The 22955-nt window shown below is 48.1% G+C and overlaps 1 protein-coding gene across 1 annotated transcript in view; it reads right to left on the bottom strand.

The window, feature by feature from the left end:
* The window catches only part of HPSE2 (heparanase 2 (inactive)), a 106916-nt gene that overhangs the window by 16885 nt on the left and 67076 nt on the right, over positions 1 to 22955 (bottom strand). The window contains exons 4-6 of the mRNA XM_058029217.1: positions 16214 to 16387; positions 15491 to 15662; positions 4780 to 4827 (exon numbers count right to left, since the gene is read on the bottom strand). Of these exons, the coding sequence (XP_057885200.1) occupies positions 4780 to 4827; positions 15491 to 15662; positions 16214 to 16387 (394 nt within the window). The remainder of the gene's footprint in view (positions 1 to 4779; positions 4828 to 15490; positions 15663 to 16213; positions 16388 to 22955) is intronic.

Here is a 22955-nt window from a genome sequence, read left to right as displayed (position 1 = left end):
ACAGAGCTGGGCCATTGTGCCCCCCTATGCCTATGAACAGGCAGTCTGCAAGAAGATGAGAAGAGTCAGCCAAGAAAAAGATGGATCTAGCTACTAAATCCCAGATGAGACATACATCTTGAGGGAAAGGCCATGGACCTGTACTTTTGGGTGTCCTATTATACTCTGGATGCCTATTATACAAAACTGAGACAAATTCTCCCCCCTCTGCTACATTGCCCCATTACTAAAACCATCATTTGACTGTGCCATAGAAAGTCAGGGTGAGATCACACACTTTACAAAGGGAGATGTGACTGGGCCACTCTGGGATGGCGAAACCAGAGTGTGGTGCAGGGGAAGGACTCAGCCAAGGGCTGGGCAAGAATTTATGCCAGTGCTAGGAAATGAACCACCCCAATTCCTGGCCTCCATCCTTTGATGGATCTGTAGCATGGGACAAAGATGAGCTGAGAACAGTAGTGAGGCAGGGCTGGACACAGTTGCCAGTCAGAAATGCCCTTGTTCTTGAGCAGGCTGCCAGGCCAGGCTGCACACAGCTCCCCACCTCCTCCCAGACAGGGACAGTGCCAGGCACCAGAGCACTTGGGCAATTCAGGGGCTGGCTACATGTCTCTGTCCTCTCACCTCCAGCTCTGGTGTTGCATTTAAAACTGTTTTCTGGCAAGATCCATGATCTGCTGCACAGGACCATAAGCTTTGTGCCATGTTTAATGAAGGCAGTGCACTGACTCCTGGGCAGCTGGTTTCATTTACATCCTCCTTCATTTTAAAGAGAAACCTTTGCCCCTATTATCTGACCTCTTCTTCTGTTGCAGTTAATTACATTAAAGCCCACTTCCCAAAGCTCAGGAGTTTCCGGATCTCCTTTGTTGCCTGCGCTGCAGGGAGAGTCTGCTTGGAATTAGGGACCCTCCTGCCAGGGACACCGAGCAGGGCAGATCCTCACAGCCAGCCCGACACCCTGCTGCCACTGCAGCTGTGAGACTGACACACCTCTGCTTACAGGTGCCCCTGAGCCCTGAGCACCTTCCCGAGATGAGGGTGTCTGCAGTGCAGGATGTGGGGCAGCCACTCTGCTTCTCATGGAGGAGAGGCAGGATGTGACTGCTCCTTCCAAACCCTGTAGGCACACATGAGAGCTGCTGCCCACCTCCAGTCAGCTAATAAAGGCTTGGATGAAGAGTGCCTTGGGGCTGTTCTGTGGCCCCAAAGGCACAGCTCACACCCACAACTTTCTCTACCCCACACCAGATGGATTTGTCCATCTCACCACCAGGAACCATCCCTGGCCTGTGCCATCTCCCCAGCCTTGCCCTGGCACTGCCTGGAAATGTGCAGGTGGCCAGGCCATGGTGCTGCCAGGAACTGTTCCCTCCATCAGACAGTGAAGAGGATTGCAAGCCCGTGGGCAAAGCTGTGCTCTGACCAGGTTTATTTACAGGTTGTAGTGGGTTTGATTTAAAGCCATCACACAGGTGCAAATGGGTCAGAGACTCCTTTCTGCAGCTCCTTCCTCCAGGCACAGCCTGTGAAGACACAGCACTCTGAGCACCCAGAGGCTGATGTGAGCCCAAACACACACCCTGGGGACATACACTGGTGGGTGTGCCCATCCTGGGCAACTGTCTCCTGGCACCTTTAGCAAATCTGCCCTGTGCTACTGCCTGTGAGCATTTCCCCCTGCACACTCACCATGACTAGGCCAGAAGAGATGCCACCCAAACCAAGCCAGGCAAAAGCATTTTAAGCAACATCTCATGCATGCCTGTGTGTCTGGCACCTCTGTCTGGCACCCTGATTTGCCACATAGGACAAGTGTCTTTGTATCTTGGAAGAGAAGCTGGCATTCTCCAAGAAGCCACAGGGACTGTTTTTGAAGATGTAAACGTTTACTTTCCCCATAAGTAATAGGGATTTCTGTTTCAGAGGCAGCATTGAATGAGGATTTGCACATTAAACATGACAAACTTGGAGCTGTGTGAAAGACTTTGAATGGAAAAGCAGTTGTGCAGACTGGGCTGGGGGATGGACTGGGCACAGCTGCAGGCTTAAGCAGACAATGAATCTTCCCTGTTTGTGAGGACACCAGCACAGAGCAAAGAGATGGCTGTGGGGAGGATTCTGAGCAGTGGGAGCCCACATCCAAAGGCTGATGGGGTCTGCCTTTGGATAGACCATATCCAATCTAAATCACCACGGAAATGCCAAATCTCTTGGAGCCACTGTCACACCCTGCTTTAGAGGAAATTCCCTGAGCACTTTGAAGCTATTCACACATCTCTCTCCAGCAACACTTTACTTCTGAAGAGGGAGGCACAGTGATTTGTGCTGAGTGATGTTATGTATGTAAATGAAGCCATACTCAGTTGAGTGAGTGAGGCTCACTGGTGAGCTGCTCATTTCTACCCAGTGTCACTTTTCTATCAATTATATTTCAGATATATTCTGTTTTCACACAGAGAACAGGGCTCCTTGCACTATATTCCCTTCTCAATTCCCCTTCTGGATTGAGCACAGACTTTTCAAAGGAATAACAGATTTGACAAATTTATAACCAATATCCCAGGAGAACTTTAGGGTTTGGAACCAAAATACTCATACTTGAAATTAGACAGCAGTTTAGTTTCCTGCTAATAATTTTCTTCTTGGATACAAAGGAACTTGTTTTGTTTTGTTTTGCTGTTTGGAGCAGAGGGATGAGACACTGTTTTGACATTTATTCATAAACAGTACAGAAGCCCAGCTCAGAGCTGCGGCCATTGCCAGTCCTCACAATCACATACGAGTGCTATCTCCAGAGCTGCAACCCCTGGCTGGGGGAGAAGCAGGAACACCGCAGTGGAAATGGGTCAGCAGGCAGCAGCTCAGCTCTGCTGACCCTTGTGGGGAGCTGCACCAGCCCTCCCAGCCACGAGCTGCTGCTTCAGCACCAGAGCTGACAAGCACTTCACACTGACCCTATGAGAAACGGTTTCAAAGCAGCCATGCAGGCAGATTCCCTGCACACCAGATGAAACTCCACATCTGAAGCCTGGAAGATTGTTCCTTCAACTCATCCAAGGGCTTGGCCCAGCCATCAAGCCCTGTTGCAGAAAGCAAATTCCTGGACTAAGTAAATGCGATCAGCACATCGTGTAATCATGAAAAGCAAATTCCCAGATGAGACATAGATCATCATTGCACAGCATGAGCCTGTAAGTAACACAAATCCTGCTCCAATTGCTCTGCTACCCCACTGTCCCCCTTGCAGCAAGCTGCTGCTGCCTGGCAGGGAAACCCAAGGAGCTGAACACCCAGGCAAGCACACTGAGACCAGCCAAGCCCCAGGAATGGGACCTACAGGTTGCTGCTCATGTGTGGTGTTACAAACCCCTCTAAGATGCCAACAGTTGCTTCTGCAGAAGCCTCCAAGGTTTACACTGACTCAGAGACCATGGCTGTGCTTGCAGGAAAACCTGGTGTGTGAAACCCCACTGAGCTCTGCCTGAGAGCAGGGGGCCAAAGGGCCTTTACAGGGGATGGATTTACACACCCCACAACTGCACTGCAGCAAAGCTGCTCCAGCACCACATCAAGGGTCATGGTGAAGAATCAGCTTGGGAACAAGACCTGTGGGCACCACACTAAAGCACACCTTGGAGCTGAGAGTCTGGCTCCATGCTCAGGCCAGTGTCCTGCATGGGAAGGGTAACCCAGCATGACAGCAAATCCACTTTTTCTGAGAACAAGAATGGCCTCACCATAGTTTATTTTTCCCTCCAGTGAATACTTGTCTCTGAAATGTGTCCTTTCTGTGGCAGGAGAGAGTCCTGCCTGCCCCACAAACCCTCTTGGCTATCAGTGTTGGTGGTCACTGCTGTGCTTGTAGGGTGCCTCACCTTGGCACTGGTGTTACACTCCCACTGCAGAGCCACAGCCTGCTGGGGAGCCTACCTCTGGCCACAGCATGCAAAATGGGGCAGATGGAAATAAGAGGAAAGAAAAGATGTTTTTGGATTTTCCCTCAAATAAGAAAACCTTTCCCTCCATAGGTGTTTGTAACACTCAGTGCTACAGCTCAGAGCTTTGTGGGCTCTTCTGAAATGCAGCATTTGCAGGATCAGGGGGAAAACCAGGTAACAGCATCTCTCTCAGCCTCAGCTGGGCCAGGCTCTTGGATGTTCATCCCCTTTTAAGTGATATCTGTCCTGGGGCTCCACCTGCATGTAGACACAGCAGTGTGTCTGTGGACACCCTAACAAGGCAGAGTTGGGGGCTGGGGCATTCTGTGTTTACCATTGGACTAAGATGCCTCTCCCTTGTCTGGATGAACCAGTTTAGATTCAGGCCAGTGGGCATGAGGAGACAGTGATTGGGGTGAAATTAAAAGGGCTTTCAGACACTCCCATGCATCTGTCACACGTGGCTTTTGCCTCCTTGTTGTCCCTCCCCAGGCCACCCCCGGAGCTGCCTGTCCTCCCAGCTGCCTCTGGAGCCTCAGCAGTCCAGGTCAGGGCTCTGTTTCCAGCAATCTGTCAGGCCAGGCACACAGGCAGTGGTATTTTTGTCCTGTGTCTCAGCTGCAGAGGTAAAGGTTATTACATCCACTCCTGTAATTGTTTGAGAGGTTTGAGAAAGAAGGGCAGAACCTCCTTCACCGGTTCAAATTCAGCAGGGCAGAGGAGGTAGCTGTAGCACATCTGCCCCTTGACACCCAGAGAGCACACCGGCTCTGTTCCCAGCATCTGTGATCACTGCACTGAGTGTTGGAAAGGAGCAGGAATGGTGAATACCTACTGTTGCCAGGTAACAGCATCCACTGTGCCACCAGCCACCTTCATGAACCTGTGGGAAACAGAGGAAGAAAGCAGATAAGGCCAGTGTGGTCACAGGGGAAATCCTAAACAACCAATGCTCATCCTACATCACGAGATAACAAAGGTGGCCACTGTACCCACAAATACTTTCAAATGAAGCCTCTGTGTCCTTAAATAGAAGGAATAAATTCTGCTTAATCCAAATGCTTGTAGCAAGCACAGCTCAGAACAACGAAGTGAAATCCAACTGGCAGCAGAGCTCTGAGCATCATTTCAGAGCAGGTAGGGAGAGCTTTCAAAACACAACAGCGTTTCGGGAACAAGATCTTGAGGTATGTATTAAGTTCTGTAACTTTAAAAACTCTCAATAGCAATTTAATAACATGTTTTAAATGTCCATCTCAAAAGGAGATCCTTTTTAGCCCCCAATATGTATTTAATCTGAGGAACTCTTTGCCTGGATTCAAGAAAGGACTGGGAAATGGAAGAAAAAGGAAATAAAACCCAGCAAAGCTATGGGGTGCAAAATGCCACGTCCTGCTCAGGAAGCTCCTGAGGAAAGGAGGAAAAGCTGGACTAACACTGCTAAGGGCTTTCCTTTTTTTGTCTCTTTCTTTGGCATTGACTATTAGCAAACTGTGGGATTCTGACCTGGGTGCACTTCTGGTTTATTCCATTCCCACACCCAACCACAGCACTTCCAGGGACAGGTTAAAGTCAGTGATATATGGGCATTATTCTCCTGATGGCTTCTGCCCTGGCTAAGAATATACCTGTTCCAGACAGCTCCTGTTTGAGTCAGACTTGAGGCTACACAGGTTCACCGGCTCACATTGCCAGCCCCCAAACCAAGCAATTCCTAATCCTGGGCACCATATGCAACCACCACAGGAGGAGCTGGACTCCAGCAGGGGTCTCTCCCTGCTTCCCCAGCCCAGCAATCCAAACAGCACCTTGGAAAACTGCAGCTCCCACAAGGAAGTTCTTATATTGTTATGTTTAGGGGCATGGATATGGAAGCACATAAAGGCACACTCCAAGTGCACAGGCACGTTGTCTGTGCAGGAGTGCAACGTGCACTGCGTGGCTGATGCATTTGGGAAGGGATAATGCACACCCATGACAGGAGACATGTGCTTGAGCTCATGAATATGCTGAGAAAGGAAACGATGCTGTATTTTCTTGGGCTGCTTTGGATGCACAAGGATTCCAGGAACACAGCAGCAATGTCCCAGCTGTCCCAGCTCCACACAGGGGTGAGTGGTGCTGGGTCCAGTGACCCCAAGGAGAGCCCCATGACCGAGGGCAGGGAAGGGGAAGGTTTGAGAGGAGAGACCATCAGACTGTTTGTCATGGCAGGGACAAGCAGCAGCTTTCTGGCACACGAGCCTCTAATCAGGTCTGAAATGAGAGCAGCAAGCTTCAGGCTAAATATAGCTCGGAAATGATCATTCTGACTTTAAATTAATGACCATGGTCAATTATAGACTGGGACAAAAGGGCAGCTGGACCCTGTGGAGCATAAGAGGAAGCTGGCAAAGGCAGCAATAATAAATCCCTGCAGACAGAGAGGGAAGAGATACAATTAGAAATGGAAAAACAATAACATGCTGTAAACTCCTGTAGCACTGATGCATCCCCAATTCTGCTGCCCAGCAGTGCTGAGAGCTCAGCTCCCAGGCTCTGGAAAAGAAGCAAAAGCCTTTCTGAAATGCTTTTACATCTCTCTTGAGGGTCAGGCCTGGAAGATCAGTGACAATGGAATGGTTGGGGACAGTTCCTCCCCAGCTGAGCAGGGGGAGAATATCAGCTGGGTCAGCCCTAGTGCAGCCATAGGGAGAGGTGTGAGCTCCCCACAACTCACACTGGTCATCTGGAAAAAAGAAAATTTTGCAAATATTGCTGAGGAGGCATTGCTGTTGTACAAAACCAAATGTGCAGAAATGTGCCAAAAGAGTCAAAATCCCCAGCTGCCAGGTTTTAAATTCTCTGTACAGGGGCTGCTGCATAAAATGTAATGCACAAAGTCTATAAGAGTAAACGAATGAACTCTAAACTGAAATTATGAACACAATCTGTATTGGATTTGAAGATCAATATGTTGCAATTGGATTTGAAGATTAGTCCAACTTGTTTTCTAACGTCAAATGCTTTACATTCCGGCTGAAAGTAAACCAGCATGGACTTTATTGACTCACCTCTTCAGGCTCAGCTTGTCACTCTCCCCTCACAGACCAAAACCATGAGCAGACCAAGCTTAAAGGAAGAAACACTCTGGTTTTTCTTGCCATTTTTATAGGACCTATAGCCCTGTTGAAGACACACCTTCTACAGTGGTCTTTGAGCAGGGACTGAAAAGCAAAGCAAATCCTCATTATAACCTCCTGGAGCAGCAGAAACAGGACATCCATATGCCCCATCTCCCACATCTCTAGGAAGCTAGATAACTTGGCCTCCTGATAAAAAGTTCCCAAGAAACTGTTACAGGGCACAGGCATCACTCAGGCAGCACAGTGCAGACCAAAAACAGGACAGAAAGGCCCTGGCTTGCTTAGTGTTCCTCTTCTGCCTCTATATTACCAAGACAAATCAGTTACTTCTATTAATATCAAAATCTTATGATAAAACATACATATCTAGCTCAAATTTTCTTTTGCATGTTTGTTTTCCTTTCTTTCTGTTTTCTTCCTTTTTCCTTTTGTTGAGAGTTTTTGCAAGATGAAGTTCCTGGTAATTGTTCTAGTCCTGCCTTTAGAGCTGGAGTTGTTCCTGGAACACCCCAGATGTCTTGGGCAGTGGTGTCTACTCTCCAGAGGGAACCTAGAGCAGCCCAGCAGCCAGCAAGGGGTACTGCAGGAACAGGAGAGGAAAGCCTAGGGGAGGTGGAGATGCAGTAATGCACAGGTATCCAAATCTCCTCATTTTAGGAACAGGGATTTAACTAAACCCTTTATTCCTTTAGCACCTGTGCTGCTCCATGCACAGGTTTTGAGGCCAGGGAAGATCCATACAGTGAGGATGCCCAGTGGTGACACAATTCCTGTTGGGATTTCCTGGCTGTGTGATTTCTACGGTGCAGGCACGGTGAGCCAGACACTTCCGCGGACCTCAGACCCTGCACATGTGCTGCACACATGGGCTGGGCTGGCACAGTAAATCTGCCATTCTCCTGCACACCAGGCTCTCTCTGGGAGCACCAACTGACCCTGCAGCACATCTGCACTAAATCCCTCCCTAAGAGGAGCAGTGGGACAAGCTCAGCCCCAAATGCTGCAGCACTGCCCCACAGTTCAGAAGGGTGGCAGCCCCAGTGCCTGCCCATGTAATACCCCTGGCTGGGTTTCCACGTCAGAAACCTGGGCCCATGTTAAAATCCTCAAGAAAAGTCTTTGAAATCTTCTGGGACAGCATTTCTAGGTGGGAAAGCAGAGCACATCAGAGACATGTAGAGGAATAGGAATCTTGGGTAGGGAATTCCTGATTCTGAGGATGAGACAAAGTCACTGAGCTTGATAAGGACATCTGCATGACAGGGGATAGGTTTAGATCAGGTATTAGCAGGAAATTCTTCACTGTGAGGGTGATAAGGCACAGGAGCAGGCTGACCAAAGAAGCTGTGTATGCCCCAACCCTGGAAGTGTTCAAGGCCAGGTTGGGTGGGGTCCTGGGTAACTTGGTCTACTGAAAGATGTCCCTGCCCATTAAATCAGGTCAGGAGATGTGTTTCAGGTATCTGCCAACACTAAAGTGAAAGTTGTGGTCTTGGAGATGTGGTTATGGGACAGAGCAGGGGGGTTGGACCTGTATGATCTCTAAGTTCCTTTTCAATTCAACCCACCCCATTGCTCTGTGATATATCCATTTTCTTACCCTTGCAGCTGGCTCTGTGCCAGCATCCCATGCCACCATTGCTACCTGTGAGGCCCTGCGTTGAGCTAGAACTGAGAAAAATATAATTCAGCATTGCTCAATGGTTCAAATAGTTCACAGCTCTGTCCCACAAATGGTAGTAACAAGGTGGGGCTCATCTCACAGGCCATGTGTGAACCGTGGAGGCAAGGAACAGGAGGGCTGCAACACCTCAAGATGGTACTGATACCCAAACTCTGTACTGGCACACCATGGGTCAAACCTGACCTCTTCCAGAGCATCTCCCATAACCACATCTCCCAGGACCACAACTTTCACTGTAGTGTTGGCAGATTACTGCAACACATCTCCTGCTTTGATTCAATACTTGTCAGTCATGGAGCACCTACTGCAACCTCAAGTAAATTGCTCCCATGGTTAATTAGCCTCCAAGTACGTTATTTCTCATGTGAATGTGTCTGGGTTCAGCTGCCAGCCTCTGGAGCTTCCTAGGCTTATTCCTGATGCATTAAAGAGACATCCACATTTGGACATCTCTTTCCCATGCAGGTAATTGCAGATTTTCATCCTTTAAATTATTAAAAGAAGAAGAAGAAAAAAAAACCAATGTTATAACAAAGAATGCAGCTGCACAAGGAGAAAAGTTGTTATTGCTAAAGTGGTTTAGCATCTGAATGACCCCTGAGTGTTGGACTTTACAAACATGGGTTATTTCATCTGCTACTCCGTGAAGAACTACAAAACAGAGTCCCTTACCCCGCACAAGCCCCAAATGCAGGAGCAAGACTGGCCTGCCTGTGGTTGTGGTGGTGTCCTGGTGGGTCCCTAGAGCAGGGTGGCAGATCTCTGCCCTTTGAGCCAACAGTGATGGGTAAAAACACCTTCATCTTATGTCTCAGCTGGCTGTGAGGGTCACTAGGCCCAGGCTTCACTTACTGACCTCTTGAGGTTCCAGCAGAACAGCTGAATACCTGCAGCAGGAGGAAGAGGTACTAGACCCCACTAATGCTACGTCCTGCAAAGTCTTTATCCTGCAGTGGATATTCACGAATTTCATTCTGAGGAGCAGAGGCTAGTGTGAACTAGGTATAAATCTGCTGATATGTTGTATTCTCTGATGTCTGCTCAGCATCACCTTCCCTCAGCCAGCCTGATCTGCGGTAGGGCTGCACAAGCCTCCCAGCAAAGAGGGCTCTTTGTCCTTGGGGGGAGCTCAAGGAGTTGGGAGACAGGCACTCACCTCCCTCTAGCCTCCACAGCACCCTGTGACCATTACTTACACAATGCCACTGTGAACCATGTGAATAACCTTCCTCCTTCTTTACAAAGCTTCCTTCCAAGCTAATTTCTGCACCTTGAACAAACCACCCCATCCACCGGCTCCTGGGCCTCAGTAACACTCCCTCTGAGCTGTCTCCCTTCTGAGCTGGAGGCATGGCTGGTTTAATCTCTTCTCATGTGAAGAAATAACACACTGTGCACATCCTCAGCTTCTCTCTGTAACCTCCTGGTTCTATTACATCTTTTCTGAGATGAAATGACAAAGATTGTAGATAGTAATCAGAATGAAGGTACAATGTGTACTTGCACAGTGCTGTAATCTCATCTGTGTCTTCTTATCCATTTTATTCTTCCTATACAAGTGACAGTGATTCTGGCATTCCAGAAATCAAATTAAGTTTCAGAAGCAACAACTATATTAACTCTTTCCTCCTACAAGAGCAGTAGCTAAATCTTTTGCTTATATCTCAGCTTCTTGACCCTGCTATACAACCAACTGCAAAATGAGTCATCACATCCTTCACACCTCATTTCAACGTATTTATGAATTGAGTCACTCATAAGTTCAGTGCTACCAGAGCTTGAGTTCACACTGCAGTGACCTCCCCCTCCCTTTATACCATTAATTTAAAGTTCCTTGTCTTGTGGCTTTAATTTTTGCACAAAAATCTTGCTCTGGATCCATTGAGTGTCCTGGTACAGTCTGTGCCACCAGCCTTGTGGTAGCTTTTGTAACACAGTACAGCAAGGATATACTTTTTTTTAAAAAGAAAGTCAAACAGCCAAAGCAACTTCTAAAAAATCCAGTGTTTACAAGTCCCTTGTGTCAAATATGGCAGAAGTCCTTCTCAGCAGGAGGATGGGAAAAATGCCTACATTCATTCCTAAAATTCATCCAGAGTCCTTCCCTTTGCCAGATACCACCTACTCCAGTTCCTTATTTCTCATTCTTACTTGAATTTAAACAAACAAGCTCTGTCCATACACTGTCTTTGGCTGCTGCTGGGATAAATACCAATGCCTGAACTGACTGAGGAGTGCTGTCCTGCACACACAGGCACAGCCCTCTTCATCCTCATGATGGCAGGGACATAAGGCAAGGGCAGTTATCATGAAAACACTACCAAGTCTCTCCCATTTTTTGCACTTTGATTTTGCTTTGGTGGAACCCCATTTTGCCATTTCATGAACTTTAAGCTAACAATTCTCTTTACCAGATAAGCATTAGAAACCTTGGCTTGGGGTTGATTTGTGGGTGAAAGGAGCAGGGCTGAAAACTGAGTCAAGTATTAACCTGACCCCTACTTGGCTGCCCACAAATAACTGAGACATGCCCCCTCCCAGTCCTGGCATATCCACAGCTTAACCACCACTGACAAAAGTGCTTCCTCAGCTTTGTGGGCTCCTGTCAGACCACTGTGGAATGACATTACCAAAAGGAGACACAGGGAACCAGATGGGTGGTTAAGTCTCCACAGGCATTACAAACCAGGAGCAGGAGGCAGTAAAAGGATGAAGGATGAGGAATTTTTGTGCCTTACAAGGGGAGGACTGAAAACTGGGAGCCTTGTCACCTACTTCTGTCACCTGGCTGGAGGTGCTGTGTCCCTGTGACCAGAGGGTAGATGCACAATGGTGACTGCAGCAGGAAAAGGGGCTAAGGAGGCTGGAAAGAGGGCAGAGAAAAGCCAAGGAGTCACAAGATCTGGTGAATTTGAGATCTGTGAGATGAGGAATAGGGAAAGAGTGCAGCTCCAGACAAGAAAGATTTTCACTTCTCTGGTGACTCAGCAGTCTCAGGACCTAAACTGGCCACAGACCATCAACAGCCAGTCTAGCATGGGCAAAAGTGCCTGCCAGCCCTTACCCTGCTGGCATTGCTGCAGCTCCTGCCGTGGTGGAGGTAACACACTGAAACTTGTGAGTTACCAGTGGCAAAAACTGGACTACACCCGCTGAGGAGCAATGGGTCGTGACAGCTCAGAGTCAAATCCACCCAGACATGCCAGCCTAAGTTTTGTACCATGTTCTGAGCTTTAACATGTTTTAACATTTCTCCTCCCTGATCGCTTTTCCTCGTGTTTCTTCTCTTCCAGCGCCAAATGGGCTATCCAGCCATGCATTAACCTTTGTGTCTGATTCCTGATCTGCTGTTAAAATCTATGTTAATTCCTTAGAATCCCATAATTTTTTTCCCCAAGCCAATTCTGAGCAGTTCTGGGATTCCTGTACCCGCAGACACAGTAGGTAGCTAACATGCCGTGCTCTGCAACAGCTCAGGCTGCATGAATGGTCTAATTAACACCTCATCAAACTCAACTGTTGGTTGTGTCTGGAGAAATTCTCTCTTGCACCTGTGCATCCACCAGACACCATTTCTAGCCTCCTGCATAGTAGGCCCAGCCACTGCAGAGCCTGTCCTTACAGCATCAGCTCCAGGCTCCAGGACCTGCCTGCCCAGGGTGACACGGATGGCTGTGGCTGCTCTGAGCCATTGCTCCCTGCTCAGGGACAATACCTCAGCACTGAAGGGTGTGCAAAGCCCAAGCTTCTGTGTTTCAAGCTCTTCTCCCCCCACCTCCACCACTGGGAAGTGCATAGCTGTCACCCAGCACAGCTTGGTGTCACCTGCCTAAGGACAGCCTCTGCAGTGGGCAGCATGCACACCCTCCTATATGCTGCAAATTTTTGGGTGCTCAAATTGTCAATTATTGTAGCAGACCCCAGAAAAAGGTGGCACCTCAGGAGGGGTTCAGTCCCAGCCTGTTCTAAAGGACAGGCAAAAGGATTTAGTCAGAAGAGCCCTGGAGGTGTTCAGCAAATGCCCACCTCATGTTCACACTGCCATTATTTCAGGACAAAATTTAAGCACAAAAATAAGTTTAGTTTGATTGCTTCAGATAACAGCTAAAAAAAAAGACTAAAATCTTTGGAACACAGAGCATGGAACAGGAAAATGTTATTCTAGTTAACACTTCACAGTGACACCTTTCTCTGGGTGTTTTGGGACCTCAGGTATCTCCAGAGGCTTTCCCTGGAGAACATCTAATGCCAGCTTCTACTGCTGGACAACACTCCCTGGGCTTGTCTGAGGTCTCCTGTCCCATTTCAGCTCAGTTCCATTACTTCCCCTACCAAAACTCACTTCCTCACTTTGTGTAACACAGCAATGCTTGCCTGGGAGACAAATTCACCCATCCCATCTTCACATCAGGGGTGTCATCTCACCCCTCTAGCCTTAGTTAACTCTTGATGCATCATCTTTCACTTGACATATCTCCTCCTACATGGTTGACTTCTGCTGTTCATCACAATTTTTTTAAAAGAAGAAAAAAACTACAAGTTTCACATCATCAGGACTATGAGCTGCACACACTTCACTCAGGAGCCTTCAACCTACTGTGAGCACCACACAGATCACTCATGGTGGTATAGCAAGGCAGGTGGCAGATTTGCCTTTGAGGGAACCTTCCTAAATTCCCTCTCCTCTCTCCTGCTTGCTGACTGTGTGTGGCTCGTTCAGGACCCTGAGAGGCACGTCCTGGCTGTGACAGCACCAGGCACATGCTAAGCCACATCCTGCAAACCAGTTCTGGATGCTGCTGCAGGAGACAGAGCTCTCAGTAGCACTAACCCGCATATTGAAGAGACCTTGGGGAGCTACTGGGAATACAGCTCACGCTGTCAAAGAGCTGAGGCACTGGGGTTTGTAAGTTTATCCTTTTGCAACTCCATGTCCCAATACTGCAAATGGGTGTTTAGCCCTTTGTCTTTGTGTAATCAGACTTGTCCTTCCTCTTTACACCTTGCCTGGTAACAATGGGGTCTTTATATGGAAAGACCAACAGTTCTTCTTCCAGAGGACTCTTCAGGCTGTAACACCATGCAGGCGTGTGCCGCTTGCTGTGAGCTGCAGACACCAGGATTTGGAGTGCAGGACACAAGGTTTCTCCATGGGAGAGGCAAAACTCTTTGAGCACCTATGGAACAGAGTCATCCTGGAAGGCAGGGAAGGTAGCAGAGAAAAGAGCATATAGCTTGGAGAGCAGGCATGCTCATCAGAACCTTTCCACACCAGCTGGGAGGTTTTATGAAGAGCCCCACTATCCCATCACCAGGGCTGCAGGTCTTACATATCTTCCCTTTCATTTGAGATGGGGTGTCTGCCATTATCTTCACCAGACTGTGGAGATAATGTATCTCCACTACAGCCCTGCTCCCAGGGCTGTCAGTCAAAGCACAGCCCAGCCACATTCAGCTGCTGGACCACCCTGGCCGTGAGGCTTGGCTCTTCCGACCCCTCTTCCCTGGGACCCGGCTGCAGCGCACGAAGGGCAAACACAGCAGTAGGACTTCCCTTTCTCTAATAGCTTCTTGGCTCTCATCCCCATTGTTTTCCTTACTCAGCCTGCTCCTCCTGGCGCTAATAGATTTCCTGCTGATCAAGGCTACTACAGCATTTTGTAGCTCTCTGTGCGCCGCTCGGGCGCGGTACCGGGCGCGGGGCTCCGTGGGCGCTGCTCTGGCCTGGCACGGCCAAGGTGTGGGCACAGGGCTGTTCCCCCTCTCTCGTCAGCGGGAGGGATGTGGTGTGGCCGCTGGTTCAACCAGCCTTATGGTCTCTTTGTGCTGCTGCAGCAGAGCTGAGAATCTGGCCCTGGCTCCCTCCCCGCCTCGCTGGGGACTGCATCAGTGTGCTGTTTATTGTTTCTGCCAGATCATTCCTGCAGATGTTAATGAATGCTAGACCCAGCTTTGCTCCCAGCAGAGTCCCTTCCACACCTCCCCCTGCCCAGCCTTCTGCACTGGAGTTTCTGTTTACAGTCCTGCTGGGAATTTCCCTTCTGCTGCATGGTCTTCGAGCCACACAGACCCAACTCCTGCTGCCAGCAGGCTCCCACACCTCCCTGATTCCTGTAGCTGTCCAATGTCACCTCCAAGTGTCTGAGTCCCTCTCTGCCACCATTCCTTCTCCACTTCTGACTTTCCCAAACTAGAGACATGCCAATCCCCCAGGAGGGAGTAGAGAGCTTGGCCAGTGAAGAAAGTTGCAACAGGTTCTTCCTCTGCACAGATGGAGAAAGTGCAGGGAGAAGAAATCACCAAATGGGAAGAGCAAAGCAATTTGTCCAGGAGGACTCAGAAATAATAATGTGCACATTGGTAAGTGCTGCCAGGACCCACATCCTCAACCTGCAGCTCTTGGGCTTGCAGCAGCCAGCATCCACACCACTGCACTATCTTAGCATCCCAACAAGGTGGGCACCTCTTTCTGCCTATAACTGGGAAATGCTGGAAATGCTTGGGAGAGTGTAAATCAGTCCATCCCAAGATCCCACCAGGCATCTCTGAGGAACTTTAGCTGTACACGTGACTGTGCTCCAAAGCCTCCGGTACTGTGGTGGCTCAGCCACATAGAGCCTCACTGTCCTGGAGGCTGTTGGACATTGGGAAGCCAAGGAGCAAGCCTGCCTGCTGCCAAGGACATTGATCTCAGGAGGGGTTTCTCAGCCCCTTTTGATCAACCCAACAGCACTTACCCTTCCAGGAAAGCAACGACGTTCTTCCTGGGCCTTCCAATGTTGGGCCCATAGAGGTGTGCTCTGGAGTAGGTGCGGATGAGCTGCAGCAGGCTTCTCAGCTGGGTGTAGTCCCTGCCCAGCTGGCTGCCATTCACTGAGCGGCCCATCAGGGTCCGATAGTTATTGGGCTCTGAGAAAACACAAACGGACAAGCAAAACTTGTCAGCTCTGCTTCCTCCTCTGCGCTTCCAGAGAGACACACAGCTCACCCTGTCACACAGCTTGAGCTCCACAGAGGATGCAGGCAGCTCTGCAGAGCAACAGAAGGAGCCTTTGAGGCAGCCACTGCCTGCTCTCCTGTGCTCCTTTTGCTGTGTGCTGGGTGAATGAGCTGTACCTTGGTTTCATGCTCCCGTCCCCATAGGGTTGCCCACTTCCCCTGGCACTGTAGCCACCCTACAAGTCCCTGCAGTGGATGACCTGGCCCCCCAGGACCAGCTGGGCCCAGCAGCCAGGACAGAAACACTTCATGCACTTAATACCAGCTGAGAGAAAGTCCAGTTAAGAGACTCACTCACACAAAGTCTTAGAGGTGGTGCTGCCTTACAGCAGGAGCCTTTAAATCCCTCTGAAAATACACTGGTAAAGCATCCTGGGAGCTACAAGTATCTTCTTCCAAAACTGAGCATCTTTCTGCTACAGAAAGCTCCATTCCCCTGGCTCTCTTGTTCCCACACTCACCATTGCCCAGCTCCCAGGAGATGTTGTACTTCTTGCTGGCACTGTACTTCAGCAGGCTGAGGGCATTGGAGCTGTTCCAGGAGTTGTTGGGATTTCGGCGCAAAGCATTCAGTGCAAAGATCAGGTGAAGGCCAGAGCAGTCAGCAAAGTTATAGAGTTTGTCTAGAGACCTGGCTGGGAAGAAACAAAAAACAGTTTGTAATTCAAAGGAAAGCTATTTCCAGGGAGGTTCAAATGATCCTGCTGTCCGTCATACCTTGCCTTCTATGTAGGATGAGCCAGGGTCAAATGCCATCCTCACGACATCTGTAACCACAGAAAGGCACCTGACCTTTGAAACCCAGATAGGATTCCAGTTGTGGGTTCATCTCCTTCCAGCAGGAAACTTGGATGCCCTCCACCTCTGTGTCAGAGCTGGGGCCATGTTACCAGAGACAAGTGGCTTTATAGCATCGCTTTTCATCTGCTCTTGGCAAGGAAAGTTTGTCCTTTCCTGTGCTTACTCTGCCTTGCATCTCTTTCAGAGCAGATCCCTGCAATGTCTGGGGAGAGGACGAGGAAGTCACCACCCTAAAGCTGCCATCTCTCCTGCACCCCACAGCAGCCTGGTCTCCTGGTCTTTGCTGCCTAGGCTCCCTGCCTAGTGACAGCCTGGCCAAACCCTGCTGCCAGAAAGAACTGACCCACTATTTAGGGAGGTGCAACATTATCACAGGGCAGAGAGAAAAAACACTTAATGCCCTTTTTCTTTACGAAAACTTCTCTAAAAACTCAACAGCAATCAAATTGCTGATGAAGCTAATGCCAGTGTTTGCAGGACACAAACTCACGTGACAGCGAGATTTGGTTAGAGAGCAATTAGATAACTGTGGTGTTTTCAATCATCCCTGCCTGTTGAACTGCATCCCAGGACACTCAGCAAGCTTCCTGAAGCAGCCTTGGAGATGCAACCACTTAACTGTGAAGAGCCACCAGGGATAGGGAGGTTCCAGGGGGCCAGGGAGGGCAGACCATAGCTCCCCTTTCAGAAGGGGGGAAGGAGGCGCTTGGGAATTACGGAGTAGGCAGGCTGGCTTCAGGTCCCAGAAAAACACTTGGACAAATAACCAAGTTGCTTGTCAGCACTTAAAAAATATAAGGAGATGATCAACAACCACAGGAGTGTGCCAAGAACAAATCACACTGAAGCAATCTACTGATAGGAGAGCAGGACTGGCGGGCAGCAAAGCAGCCATTTAGGCCTTACAATTTGATGGGTCTGAGGCTTTGTTCACAAAGGATTGCACGTGGAATTCTCTCCAGAAACTGAGGGAGCCCTTATCTAGGCTGGACTGCAGTGAGAAATACTCACACCTAGGTCAGCTTCCAGTAATTTGTTGTTGCAGTGAAGGGTAGCAGCCTGCTACACTTGTAGGCAGCCTGCTCTGGGTCGATTTGCACATTTCCAAAAAAAGTGGGGCATAAAGGAGCAGAGGATACATCAGTCTTGCCATGCACCATGGTGATAGCATCCACCACCTTTGCCAAGGGAGATGAAGGGGCTACGGGGAAGGCCAGCACACACTCAGGGAATTGCTCTAAGCCCAGCAGTGATGCCCCAAGATTTCCTGTAGCCATGCTGCCCACCTGATGTGCAAGTGGAAGAGTAATAAGAGGGAGCTGCTTGCTCCATGTGGAATAAGCTGTTTGTTCTCTGTAGGTCTGTGTTTATTCTGTTGCCTTTCCTGGTCACTGAAAGTCTCAGTGAATGCAGACACAACTCTGAGAAGAATAAACTTATCTTTTAAAGTTAAGTTTTAAGGAGGGCCCAGGAAATAAGCTAACTGAATAGCTAACATTTAATTCAACACAGGAAAGTTATGGAAAGAAGAAGAAGAATGCAAAAATGTGGAAGAGAAATTCTCACTCCCTTCCACAACCTTTTTCAAAATGCTACTGGTTATCTGAGTGAAAAGTAGCTGAATTAGATTAATCTAATGTATTCATCCCAGTGGTTCAGGCACATTAGCTGTTTTTCTGGATGTTTAGTGAATTAGAGACAGATACAGTTACTTATTACTGATTTACTTCAGACCCCCAGGCAAAAAGCTGCATTTGAAATGAGATTCCTATAAGGAGGAGAAGATAGACACCCAAATGACAAAACAGGATAGCAAAAAAGGTGTTACCTGCAGTTCCCCTGCTGGAAATGAAACCTTTTCACTGGCAGAAAACAACTGTACTACAAAAGCAAATTTGATTCACGTTTAGGAGACACTGCAGAAGACTGGGAATTGATTTTCCATGCATCCATGAGAGGAAACAAGACGCCTGTTTATCCCAACACAGGGCCTGCCACTGTGAAATTATATTTTCCCCATGACACTTAGTTTGTTTCCGCGTGCCTGGACGCAGAGATGCCACGTGTATTTCGTGTTCTGCCACGACTTTCCAAGCTGGAAACCTCAGCAATCAGGGGAGTGAGCTAGGAGAAACACACAGATGTCTGGGGTTCGGTCCTGCACGTTTCCAGTGCTCTCCCAGGACAGATGGACCTACAATCTGCACTGAAGCTACAAAGAGCAGAAAAGTACTAAAAAACCCATCTCTGCATCACACCAGATTGTTAAAATGGCCACTCTTGATATCAAGACTAGCAGGTACTGAATCCACTTTCCTCCTTCATTCTTGGCAACTGTCTTGGGATAGTGCAAACTTGGAAGCACCAGTGCAGTGACCCTGGCAGAGTTTTGATGATCAGTTTGCACAAGCTTGCTAACCATTAGTGGTTAAAGGGATGTCTCTCACCTCTGAGATGATTGCCTTAAAAACTGGACACTTTCATTGCAGACAGCTGCAGTTAGATGACAATACTGTCAGGCAGTGAATGACAGCAGTGTGCTTAAGTGGCCAAGGAGGCCAGGGGCATCCTGGCTTGTATCAGCAGTAAGTGTGGCCAGCAGGACCAGGGCAGTGACTGTCCCCCTGCACTCAGCACTGGTGATGCTGCACCTTGAGTGCTGTGCTCACTTTTGGGCCCCTCACTGTAAGAAAGATGTTGAGATGCTGGAGCATGTCCAGAGTGAGACAAAGAAGATGGTGAAAGGTCTGGAGCACAACTCTCGTAAGGAGCTTATGAAGAAGGTGGGGGTATCCAGCCTGGAGGAAAGGAGGCACAGGGGAGACCTTATCACTCCACGAACTACCTGAGAGGAGCTTGTAGCAGGTGGGAGTTGGCTTCTTCTCCCAAGCAGCAAGGGATAGGACAAGAGGAAAGAGCCTCAAGTTGTGCCAGGGGACATTTGGATTGGATACAAGAAAAAATTTCTTCACTGAAAGCATTATCAAGCATGGGAACAGCCTGTCCAGGGAAGTGGTTGAATCGCTACCCCTGGAGATATTAAAAGATGTGTAGGTATGGCACTTAGGGACATAGCTTAGTGATGGAGTTGGCAGCATTAGGATAATGGCTGGACTGAATGATCTTAGAGGTCTTTTTCAAACCAAATTATTCTATGGATGGCTAAAGCACAAAAAGAAGCCTATTTAGAAGACTTTGAGTGATGTCCAGTCCTCCATATGTACAAATAAGGCCATAAGAAAATGCTATAAATATTTTACTGCCATGACTAGGGACGGCAACATTACTTTTGAGTAATGAGAACATGAGGAATCACAGTATTATTAACAGCTGGCTAAAACTCACTTTGAATTCTGGATAATTGCACTGTTTTTTCTTCATCAAACAAAGAAAATCATACAGGAATTTAACCTTTCCCCAGCTAACAGATCATTAGGCAAGGCTTTCACAAAGCACTTCAATAGAAAAAGCCATTGTCGTAGCAGAATGAATCTTAATAGAGCAGAACTAGATTTATAAGATGTTCTCCTTGCTCCTTCTCCCCCTCTGCCCAGTGCAGAGATGCACATGCTCAGCACTCATGTGCTACTTCAGCTCAGCAAGAAGGAATAACAAAAAAAAAAAAAGGAAAAAGAAACGTGCAAGGATGCTGAGAGTCATCTTCTTCCCTTCATAACGCTCATGTAGTTGGAGTGAGGCTGCTCGAGGCAGCAGAGCCCCAAGTTCCATCCCCTCACACCCAGCAGCAAGCAGTGCTGGGGGGAGGGTCTCACTGGGGTGGGTGCCTTGGTGGGTTTGGGACAAACAGCAGCCAATAGTCAGAGACAGAGGCCACTTAGGCCTGGCACAAAAATGAAATCAGAAGATATTTGTGATTTCTCAAACTTTTACATCATTGGTTGCAGAGGCTTCAACTCATCTAGGGAGTGAATACAGCCTGACAATGCGTGGCTGGGTGGCCACCAGTGAAGATCTGCTCCCAGTCCTGCCCTCAGATGAAGCTCTGCACAGAAATTGAAGCTTTTAAATGCTTGTATTGATCTCAAACCCTGCACAGAGAGAGACAAACAATTTGAAAATGCAGAAGGTGTCTGTGAAACCACAAATGATGGTGGGGTTCAAGGGACAAGTACGTCCTTTGGGATTCTTTCCCATTATTCTTCTTTTTATACAAGGCTAAATTTTAATGTTCTCTGAAAGATGGATGGCACTTAACTCTGTAGCATGCCAACACAAAATCTGAGGCACATTAAAATATCTCTGGCAGTTTAAAATAATTGGAAAGACTTTCCAGTTGTAGTTACTGAATTAAACATTATACTAGAGCCTTTATGAGGAGCACAGTATTGACCACTGTTTGGTAAGAGGGACAGTTCAAGAATCTCTGGGTTTGAAAGCCTTCCACATTTTTTATTCTGCTTCAGGAATTTTGCTTTGGCAGAGTTTAGCATGAAGAGTGGAAATTCATGTGCTGAGACGGAAGCTCGGATCAGTCAGTGGGCTGAGGGGTGGCAAGACATGGCACCCACAGTGTGCCAGGGGCTTTTATAACTCTGGGAAGGCAACCAGAAGGATGGGAAAGAAGAGCCTGTTCCCCCTCTATCTCCACCATTCACCACATCAATCTCTTGCATGTACAGAGTATGCAAGCACGGAGAAGGGTGAGACGAGAGCTGAGCATGGGGTGGGCAGCTCACAGCACAATTCCCAAACCCACAGCTTAGCTGAGAGACCAATCCAGTGCACAACAGATGAACCAGCTGAGCTAATTGGAAGCAGGCCCAAGAATTGTAAACGTAAGATAGGGGTGAACTCAGTTGCCCAGATGAAGTGCATGTATACAAATGCACGAAGTTTGGGCAACAAACAAGAAGAGCTGGAGGCCATGGTACAACTGCAAAGCTATGATGTAGTTGCCATCACGGAAACGTGGTGGGATGACTCATATAACTGGAGTACTACATTGGCTGGATACAGACTCTTCAGGAGAGATAGAAAAGGAAGAAGAGGAGGTGGCGTAGCTCTTTATATTAAGCAAACCTTCGATGCCATTGAAATTGAAACAAAGGAAGAAGGTGTCGAATGTTTATGGATAAGAATTAAGGGGAAGGCTAACTACGCCGACATCACATTGGGAGTCTGTTATCGTCGACCTGATCAAGAAGAAGAAGTCGACGATTTATTCTATAAGCAGTTGTGCAACGTTTCAAGAGCATCAACCCTTGTTCTTGTTGGTGACTTTAATCTACCAGATATCTGCTGGGAATTTAACACAGCAATCAAGAGGCAATCAAGAAAATTCTTAGAAACTATGGAAGATAACTTTTTGTTACAGCTGGTAGATGAACCCACCAGGGAAGGGACTACATTAGATTTGTTATTTACAAACAGGGATGGGCTGGTGGGGGACGTGATGGTTGGAGGTCGTTTAGGGCAGAGCGATCATGAAATAATAGAGTTTTCAATACTTGGCGATGTTAGGAGGAGCACGAGTAAAACTCGTACATTGGACTTCCGGAGGGCGGACTTTGGCCTGTTTAAGAGATTAATTCAGAGTGTCCCTTGGGAAGCCGCCCTTAAAAATAAAGGAGTTCAGGAAGGGTGGGCTTACTTCAAGGCAGAGATCTTGAAGGCGCAGGAACAAACCATTCCTGTATCCCGAAAGATCAGTCAACGGGCCAAACGTCCAGCCTGGCTGGGTAAGGAGATCTTGGAAGAGCTTAGGAATAAAAAGAGGACGTATCAGAGTTGGAAAAAGGGTCAGGTCTCCAAGGATGTATTCAAGAGGGCTGCTAGAGTATGCAGGAAAAAAATTAGGGAGGCCAAAGCCCAGTTTGAACTCAGGATAGCGACCGCTGTTAAGGACAACAAAAAATGTTTTTATAAATATATTAATAGTAGGAAAAAAGGTAGGACCAGCCTTTGTTCCTTAATGGACACAGGTGGGAATTTAGTATTTACAGACGAGGAGAAGGCAGAAGTGTTCAATGCCTATTTTACCTCGGTTTTTAAAAAGAAGATGACTTGCCCTCAAGACTCCCGTCCGTCTGGACTGGTAGATGGTTTTAGGGAACAGAATGGTCCCCACATTATCCAAGAAGAGGCAGTTATGGAACTATTGAAATGTTTGGACATTCACAAATCTATGGGACCAGACGGGATCCACCCCAGGGTGATGAGAGAGTTGGCAAATGAGATTGCAAAGCCACTCTCTATCATTTACCAACAGTCATGGATTACTGGTGAGGTTCCGGATGACTGGAAGCTGGCCAATGTGATACCCATTCACAAAAAGGGTGCAAAGGATGATCCTGGCAATTATAGACCAGTCAGTCTAACATCTATACCTGGCAAAATAATGGAACAGTTCATATTACGTGCCATCATGCAAAATTTGCAGGA

This window comes from Melospiza georgiana, chromosome 8 (genome assembly GCF_028018845.1).
Source record: "Melospiza georgiana isolate bMelGeo1 chromosome 8, bMelGeo1.pri, whole genome shotgun sequence".
NCBI lineage: Eukaryota > Metazoa > Chordata > Aves > Passeriformes > Passerellidae > Melospiza > Melospiza georgiana.
This window is presented reverse-complemented; position numbering and strand designations above follow the sequence as displayed.